General features: G+C 40.3%; 1 protein-coding gene across 1 annotated transcript; it reads right to left on the reverse strand.

Moving 5' to 3' along the window:
- Positions 1–4,578: 4,578 nt before the first annotated feature.
- Positions 4,579–9,610, reverse strand: LOC311094419 (zinc-binding protein A33-like). Its single transcript, XM_084132381.1, has 4 exons — positions 6,665–9,610; positions 6,234–6,464; positions 5,894–6,116; positions 4,579–5,518 (listed from the first exon to the last, which is right to left on the reverse strand). Exons 3-4 carry the CDS (start codon positions 6,021–6,023, stop codon positions 4,974–4,976), a joined length of 675 nt encoding a protein of 224 aa, XP_083988507.1. The 5' UTR covers positions 6,024–6,116; positions 6,234–6,464; positions 6,665–9,610; the 3' UTR covers positions 4,579–4,973.
- Positions 9,611–9,823: the final 213 nt, after the last annotated feature.

The raw sequence follows: 9,823 nt of genomic DNA on the forward strand, positions 1-9,823 counted from the left end.
TTGAGCGTGGAGGGGGTGCGACCCGCATCCAGCAGCTCTTGCAAAAATGTGAGCACACTTGGTACTTCACATGTCTGAGGGTCTACGTTTTGTGCAGCGCACCAGCCAGCAAACACCGCCCATTTCTGAGCATACAGGCGCCTCGTTGAGGGCGCTCTTGCTTCTGAAATGGTTTTCAGCACCTTATCCGGGGGGTGCCCAGGTACCCGTTGAGGGGCCATGCATGGAGGGCCCATAAATCTGGACGGGGGTTCGAAATCATTCCCCTCGCCTGCGTGAGGAGGTCTCTCCTCAGGGGAATCAGCATTTGTAAGAGCTCTGGGTACCAACACTGGGTTTTCCAGAGGGGGCCTATTAACAGCACTGCACACCTGCATTCCCTGATTCTCTTGATGACCTCTGGTAGCATCGTGACAGGGGAGAATGCGTACACAGGGCGGCTCGGCCAATCGCGTCTCTGTTATTTGTAAAAAATATTAGGCAGTGAGCATTGTCTTCTGAGGCAAAGAGATCGACCTCCGCCCTGCCGAAGGCATCCCAAAAGAGTGAAGAGACCATTGTGGGTGAAGAGACCATTCTCCTGGGAGAACGTTGCGTCTGGATAACATATCCGCACCCTGGTTCAGAACGCCTGTTACATGTAGGGATGTCCCGATCCGATCACGTGATCGGAAATCGGGCCCGATCGCGTGTTTTCAGACTCGATCGGAATCGGACGTTACCTCCCGATCAGGACTCGGATATATATGTATTTATATTCTCATTATTTTTTAACACCTCTATTATGCGGTGACACAGAGTTACGGCGGTTTCACACTGCACGCGTTATTAGAGTGTAAGCAGCGCAGGAGCAGTGCGTATGGTGAGCAGGAGCAGGACACGCGCGTTTTGCTTTCATACTGGCAGCGTTTGTCACGCGCGGCTGAACCGTGGGTTGTGTACAGACAGAGTCTATAATGGATAAGTTGGCATTGCTTTTTTTCGTTTTCAAATACATTTAAGAGAAAAGACTTGTCAAGAAGCTTATTTTATTAATAATTTCATTTATATAACTTTTGGTTCATCTTTGTTTTTATTGTTATGGCAATAAGTTTAAGTTTAAGTTTGTTTTTGGACATTTGTTTTCTTTTTAAATTGCTGTTGGTCATTTGATTGACTGTTTAAAACACAATAGATATCATCAATGCACTTTTTGGATAAAACTGCGGTGTATTTTGGCCATGATCAATGTATTGTCACTTTAATTCAGCAAAAGCGGCGCAGCAAAAATAGACTCGGCGCCGAAACGATCGCGGCACTGCTGCTTTGCTCTGCTCTGCCGCGCCACCTCTGTGCGGTGTGAATGCTCTAAAGCCTGGTTTAATCTGTTAACATGGGCGGCGAAAAAAATACGCGCTGCACGCTCTGTTTTAACAGTGCAGTGTGAAATATTTTTTAATATTTACTGTTGCACTAAAGTCCAAAAGTGAAGAATTTATTTATTACTTGATTGTTCAAGCTACCTCACAGAAGTGCTCTGTTTGTTAACAGAGTTGTTGAATGTTAAAATAAGGTGAATTAAATAAAAAATAAGGAACATCCTGGATCTGTTTTTTTTTCGCTCTTCTTTATTCTTTTTTGTTTTTGCAATATAAGTTAGAAGTATCGGATCGGGACTCGGTATCGGCAGATACTTAAAATCAAATGACTCGGACTCGGACTCGAGGGCAAAAAAACCTGATCGGGACATCCCTAGTTACATGCGTCGCCCTTAGTGAGCGCAGGTTGTGATGGGACCAAAGAATGAGATTCTCGGCCATGTAGTGCAGGTTGTGTGACTTGATACCACCCTAGTGATTTATGTATGACACCACTGCCCTGTTGTCCGTCCGGACCAGGACGTGGTGGTCTTTTAAAGTTTGGGAGAAAGGCTCTCAAAGCCAAGGCTACCGCCCTCATCTCTAGACAGTTTATATGTAGGCGCTTCTCTGGGTCTGACCATAGACCAGAAACGGGCCTGCCCTCGTAAAGGGCCCCCCCAGCCTAAGCTGGAGGCATCTGTCGAGATTGTTTTTCTCCTTGAAATCACACCCAGTCTCACACCAGACCGATACCAATCCATTGAGTGGGTCCTCGTCGGTGAAGCTGGCGAGCCGAGTCCGCAGAGTGGAAAGATCCATATCATCACATTCCAGGCAGCCGCCCTTCGCGAGTCGGCGAGTGGTCACGGCCCAGACAGGAAGCGCACAGAATATGGCGGTCTCCACCGACGAGTGGGCCTCTAAACGAGGCGCAGGTAGTACGAGGCATTTGGAACAACGCCTTCGGAAATATATTTTTTTAGACTGTGGACGCAGCGGCGAACACACAAAAAGCAGTGAAAAGGCAATGCGCGCAGGATGGCACAGCGACACGGCTTGCTGAAGGTGGCGAAGAAGCCGGCATCCTCAGAAGCTCTGTCCCGCTGCGTGGCGTTTCGACGGCGGCGAATGCTTCCGTATTCCGGAGGTCAGCGAAGTGGAGAAGTCGCTGAAGGAGTAAAATCTGAAGTACCTAGGCGAGTCTCGCCAATATATAGCCTCTGACCACGCCCATACTGGCGGGCTACTATCGCCCCTATTGGTTCTCGCGTCAGAGCCGCCTCACCATAGGTTTGTGCAATTTCCGCAGCACAGCCAATGACCGCTCTCATGCTCAGTTGTGCTCGCAGTGCAGCTGCAATGCGTTTTAAAAGTGTAACTTCAGTATTCTCGAGAAAAGGAGGTTTTCCCATAGCGTAAGCTAGCCTTACGCAATACGAGAGACCTCTTGAAAGGGAACCTGGAGATATTCTAGGATAGGCTGAAATCACTCCCGTGGTGCGTCTCTGTGTGAGAGATTTCAACAATCACCAGTCAGAGACAGCAGCAAAGCCAAAGCACAATGAAATAAGGCAACTTATGATTTTGAGGGTTTACATAGGCTATTGTCCGGTTTCATATTTGTCAGTCAACTTTTCAAAATACATTCGGGGCCACACTCAAAACATTCAGGGCTGAAGCCCCGGCAAAATCGACTGACGCCGCGTCTGATCAAAAGTAACCTGCCTTGTCTTGTCTATTGGTGTCAGTGGCCTCTTTGCTTGAAAAAAACGGAGAACAGTGTCAACACGATGCGTGAGATTTGGCAGCCCTGTCTTCACCAACAACATTGTGCATTATATTTATCAAAAAACGATTTTATTATCGTACTGAGGGGGGGCTGGGGGGGCAGGGGGGGCCTTTGGAGATAACTGGCCCCAGGGCCTTTACAAGTCAAAATCCGTCCCTGATTGACAGAATAACAAGACAAACTACATACTTTCAAACCGTTATTTAAAACAGTTTTAAAATGTTTGAAAATTGTAATTTTTTTTATCATTTTATTTATATATATATATATATATATATATATATATATATATATATATATATATACTTAATACTATTTATTACATGGCTTGGTTGAATTCTAATGTACAATGCGGTCTGTTATTTCTTGATAACAGACGCTGCTAAGTATAACACACCGTTGCCATGAAAAACAGAGCGTTGCTATGGACGCAGGATTCTAACCGTAGAGATGGAACAGACTATTTTCTTTAGCGGAAGCAATACAATCGTTTTTAAATCAATAAACTCCTTTTTAAAACAATATTTTGTGTCAAATTATTGATTTATTTGGTAGGTAGCCATGTAATAAGCGGCATAATGTAGAGCGAGGCGGTTGTTAAAGCGAATACAACCCCTTCAGACTGATTCAAGCTCTGCTTCGCGTCGGGGTCCCGATCAGCCTGTCGGGGTTGTATTCGCTATAACAACCGCCTCGCTCTACATTATCCCTTACTTACATATTGTAAACATGAATTTAAACATACTTTCATTATTGTATGACTTGTTTAATGGTTACTTAAGTATTGAATTTATAATATTAATAATTACTTTGGGATTTGAGATTTACAATACAATATTTTTTCTTTATCAACTATTACATGCACAGATAAAAAATTTTGTACATATAAACAAACCTCACAGCTAATATGCAGAAGCAGAAAACAGGAAGCAAGCGAGTATTCGCTTTATAGATGTAATGTAAGGAGGCAAGATGTAGAGAACCCAAGTGCAACTTTAATACCAACGTGATCAAACATAAAAAAAGGCATGAAAACTCGAAACAAGAACAAACAGCAGTTACCCAAAACAATACTAAACAAAGACACAGGGCAAACATGAGGGCTTAAATACACAAGACTAATGACCCAACAAGGGACACCTGTGAACAATGAACCAATAACATCATGACACATCAGACAAGGGAACACACGCAGGATCACATGACTTTGAACAGGGGATCACATGACAGACATGAAATGTGACCAAGACAAGACCAAATCATGACAATAGGCCAAACCTGAGAAAACAGCACCATCTTGTAAAAAAAAAAAAATAAATATATATATATATATATATATATATATATATATATATATATATATTGAATATATATATATATATATATATATATATATATATATATATATTCAATATATATTCAATATATATATATATATATCAATATATTCAATATATATATTTATTTAAAAGAAAAGGCCAACAGAACAAAAGTCTGTTAACAAAGACTGCATCATTTTATAGTTAAATGGCCCTGGGATAAAAAGAAATTGGGGAAGTTTTGTCCTTAAGGTCCTGAGTGTAAATATTTTGTGTACAATGTGGAAAGGAAAGAAGAAAACTCAAGTAAAAATACACACTTGTGCCAAAATTGATGCAGTTTGCATTAACACAGGATTTATTTTATTTTTAAACTGAAAGAGACAAACATGTCCTTAAGGAAACACGAGGGTTAATTTGGTTCTAAACTTTACATTGAAGTGTGATTGATCAATGAGACCCTTTGATTACAGAGTTATTATTGATGCATAATTTGCAAATCTGAATTAAGAAGCAGAATCAGATTTAACTGTGATTTTCTGCTGTAATAAACAGTTTAACTGGTAAGATCCTCAGAGGAGAAGTTGTGCAGGCATTATATAAGAATGGAAAGACAGTCTCAGTGAAGGATGTGCTGAATCTGCGCAGACAGTCTTTAGTTACAGGATCAGAGAATGACACTGTTCTTCTGTCATAGTCCAGCTGAACTCTCACACGCTGAAGCTTCTGTTTAACAGTGAAGACAGTGGCGGGTTGCTCTGGGGATTGTGAGCCGTATTTGCTGTTCATGTACCGCACACACCAGATATTAGACTTAGAGAAATCCTTTCCCTTCCTTTGGTTTGATGCTGTTGTTATTCCAAGACTCCAGCATGTATTGTCTCCAACCTCCACATCCCAGCAGTGTGTTCCTGAGTTAAAGCCCTCAGATCCCAGGACACATGGATACCTGTCAAACCTCTCTGGATTATCAGGAAGTGTTTTATATACACCACTGTACGACACACTGGTCAGATCAGCAGAGAGTGTGAGACGAGGATATGCTGTGTTTGGATCCAGAGTCAACGGAGCTGCAAAGAGAATAACATCAGATTACAGGATGAAATATGATGTATTAGAAATGTAAAGGTTAAACATTTTTCTTTTTCTGAAAGAGATCATAAATCATAACAATGGTCTCTCAGTTACTGTCAGAATGGATTGAGGCTTCAGGTTTAATATCAGTATTCAATAAACACTATTGTATCCTAATACATAAACATAAACCATGAGGAATAGACTTTTCATTATGAGTTCGCTGTATGATCTGATGATTTTCTGAAATACAGTTAAGATTCACTTGGTAATTCAAGTGATTATTAAATATATTTCTATCAAATGTTGATGTTGTGTGTGTTTATATGTGAACTATCTTCTGCACTGGTGTCAAATCTGCTGAGACTCACTGTGTTGGACAGTTTCCAGCATCTTCTTCCAGACTCTGAACGGCAGGTTACCCAGATAACGCGACACATGAATCAAAGCTCCAGAACTCATCCGTGGATCCGGCTGTGAGATCTGGACTCTGAGGAACATTCAGGAGTCAGAACTGCAGTGAATTTGAGTTCAGATCCACTGAGAGAAGAGATACGAGCAGCTCACTTACCTTTCCATTGAGGCCTTAAAGTTCTGGAAAATATAGAGTTTGAAAACATTTTAATATCTTATCAAACACTCTCAGTGTCAATGAGTCTCTCTATACAAGTTGTTTTCTGCACAAAGAATGAAGCCAGATTGATTTGTCACCTTTAGAAACGAGACGTCATTGTCTTTCATCATCTCCTCCATGTCTCTGATTGTGTGTGAAAGAGCTGAGATGTGTGTGTTCATCTCCTCCAGCTTCTCCTTCATCCTCTGCTTCTTCTGCTCCTCTTCCTCTCTCAGTGCAGTGATTGTAGCTTCTTCTTCGTCTCTGAGAAACTGATGAAGCTTCTCAAACTCTTCTTTAATCTGACGCTCTGTGTGCTCAGCTTGAGACTGAAATCAAATCACATTCACTTCAATCATCTCAATCAACACAAATCTCGGATACTCGACATATAACGGATCCAGAAGCAGAAGCTGCTCGTCATTTACAGAAATAATCAACTGGAATACATTATATTACATATATCATTTTATAACGGTATAAAGTGATTCAGCTGTAATGAAAATGACTCTTGATTCTGTTTCCTCACATTGATGTGTTGAGCTGTTTTCTCAAACTCTCCTTTCTTCTCTTCATTGTGTTGAAGTTTCTGTTGTAAGGACTTCAGTGCTGTATTGAGCTCCTCCTAGAATTGAACAAAAATACATTAAACACCAGATTACAGTGAAGAGAAGAAAATACAGTGATATGATCATACAATTCTGTGCAAAAGTATTTATTAGTATATATATACCATAACCACGTGATCTGTGACGTTCATTTCCACACAAAGTCACGTGACTGCTTCGTATTCAGATTCAAAAATAGCGTGAACCTCCTGAGCAGGTTTCGATTGTCTTCGGTAGTAGTAAATAAGAAATAGACTTAGCCCTCACACTGTTGAACAAGTTTCTTTACATGTATTAAATTACCCACAAAATAAAATGTCAGCTGCCCAGTTCACAAGCACTTCACCATTCCACAACAATTTTCTTTTATTTTGATTATATATGCCTACATGAGCCTTGCCTGTGAACTCGTAGGATTAGGACTGAGGCTAAAGTTTATGTGAATAAGGCTGCATTTGTAGATCAAAGCAGATTCATAAGAATTGTTTCTGTACAAGGTAATTAGTCCCATTTATTATTATAATTTTTTTCATAAATTAATTCATACAGTTGTTTGTTCATACATTGTATAAGAACTACATAGGGCTGTAATCAAGAAAATCTTGGTCGACTAAAGTCCTATAATTTTCGACTAAAAATCGACTAAAAATGACATTAGGGAAAAAAAACATTAAATTAATTAGCTGCGCACTGCAGTACTTGGTAGCCTTGTTGTCCGCCTAAATGAATTTCAAATAAACATAAAAAAACTAGTAGGCTATTTGCAGTATATTAAATCGTTTTTGACCTAATTATTTTGCACTGACACACGAGTCTGTCGGCTCTGCAGCGCTGCATAACGTGCATCTGCGCACAATATAAAAATAGTAAAAAAACAAATAGTACTATAAATAAATAGTAATATAAAATAATTTATATAGTACTATTATAATTTAATAGTACTATGTTGTCAACTAGTGATATCATCACAAGAACTTTTGAGGAATATGCAACATAATTTAGACAATTGTTTTTGTCATACAATAACTGACAGACACTATCATTTCATTGCAGCTCGCACAGAGCGAGGCTGAACATTGAATTATAATAATTCGTTACATTTATATAGCGCTTTTCTGAGACCTCAAAGCGCTTTACATAGATGGGGGAATCTCCTCAACCACCACCAATGTGCAGCATCCACTTGGATGATGCGACGGCAGCCATATTGCGCCAGAACGCCCACCACACACCAGTTTACTGGTGGAGAGGAGACAGTGATGAAGCCAATCAGTATATGGGGATGATTAGGAGGCCATGATGGACAGGGGCCAAGGGGCAAATTTGGCCAGGATGCCGGGGTTACACCCCTACTCTTTTTCAAAGGACATCCTGGTATTTTTAATGACCACAGAGAGTCAGGACCTCGGTTTAACGTCTCATCCGAAGGACGGTGCTCTTTTGACAGTATAGTGTCCCCGTCACTACACTGGGGCATTAGGACCCACACAGACCACAGGGTGAGCACCCCCTGCTGGCCTCACTAACACCTCTTCCAGCAGCAACCTGTTTTTTCTTAGGAGGTCTCCCATCCAGGTACTAACCAGACTCAACCCTGCTTAGCTTCAGTGGGCAACCAGTCTTGAGCTACAGGGTGATATGGCTGCTGGCTGATTTGAACAATAGACTATTAACTTAAAGCTTTTACTCTTAAACACAAAAGGTACGTCCACTATAATAAAAAAAGAATGTTTATTAAACAAACCAGATCAAGTAATAATATTCAGCAAACCTTCTAGTAGCCTACTTTCTTCAATCTGTCTGTCTCTCTTCTCCAGCGGTGGGTCGGGCTAATCCAAAAGAAGTGAAAACAAGGGGGGTGTTCTGAAGACAGACTGTTACCTGTGAAACAGGGGTGCTCTGAAAACACCCCCATTAGCAATTAGTGCTTTCCACCTGATGAAATGAACGCGGCAAAAAATCGACCAATCAGATTTTTGGTCGAGCAAGAACGTATCGACCAAATAACTGACTAATCGACTGGGAGATTACAGCCCTAATTAACACTAACATGAATTATGAGGATTAATTGTATTGCTTTGTAGTTTACAGAAAGACAGTTTTTCCACCTTTTGACCACAAGATGTCGTTAGTGTGTAACGTGTTGAAAAGCTTGGAGTAATGAACCATTTTACAATACAGTCGAGGGGGAAAGCCCCGGTGCTTCACAAAGCTTCATTTCACCATCACTATTATATACTGAAGCAAAAAAGTTATCCAATACTAACTGGGCCTGCGTGATAATGTATTTGGCCCCATACTTACTAATTGCTCAAATCTATGAAACTGTATTTATAATGTTGTTCAGCTGGACTAAACACAGCCAGTCCTGGGGTGCGTTTCCCAAAAGCATCGTAGCGTAAGTAGCACTTGAAAATCTTCATAGAACTACGAGTGCTCTGGAGTAATCGTACATCCCCAAGTGCATCGTAAGAAGACAGATTTATGAGGACACCTGCAGGACAACCGGCAGATACACCTTAACTTTATTCAAATGCAATGTGATTATAATATAAGGTTTTGATTGTACTTTATTGTACACTTTATTACTCTTTTTTGTTGGTTAAATTAATAAATTAAATAATTAAAAACAAAAAAAAATAGAAATAATTTAATCTAATAATTTGAATCAAAATTAAATGAATGAACATAAAAATAAATAAAAGAAATCCTTTAAATCTGTTAAAAATTGCATCTTTGTTTCGCTCTATCTCCTCTAAAAGGACATTAATTTCATCTTTTTGAAAGGTATCTGTTCATGTTTTTTTTTTTTGTTTTTTTTTCAGCCATTTTGTCAGTTCCTCCACCTGTAGGTGCTTTATGACTTGTCTTGATTGCTAATCCACAACAGATGACAATTATTAGGTTAAACGTTCAGAATACGATTCCAGATAAGGTTATGTTTCAGCACATCACGAATGGACAGTGACTCTTAAGTAGCACGTTCTCGTGCGTTCATGTTAAGTGCATTTTTGGGAAGCGCTTGTGGAATTGCTGCGAGCGTTCGTAACCTTGCACGTAGAAAGCGCTCTTAAGAGCTA

This window comes from Abramis brama, assembly GCF_963993115.1.
Source record: "Abramis brama genome assembly, chromosome: 13".
Taxonomy (NCBI): Eukaryota; Metazoa; Chordata; class Actinopteri; order Cypriniformes; family Leuciscidae; genus Abramis; species Abramis brama.

Excerpts from the sequence above, each read along its gene's own strand:
- LOC311094419 (XM_084132381.1), bottom strand. The coding sequence starts at position 6,023 with ATGTTCCTCAGAGTCCAGATCTCACAGCCGGATCCACGGATGAGTTCT. Across the intron at positions 5,519-5,893 it reads GCTGGAAACTGTCCAACACA|CTCCGTTGACTCTGGATCCA; the intron begins GTGAGTCTCAGC and ends TTCTCTTTGCAG.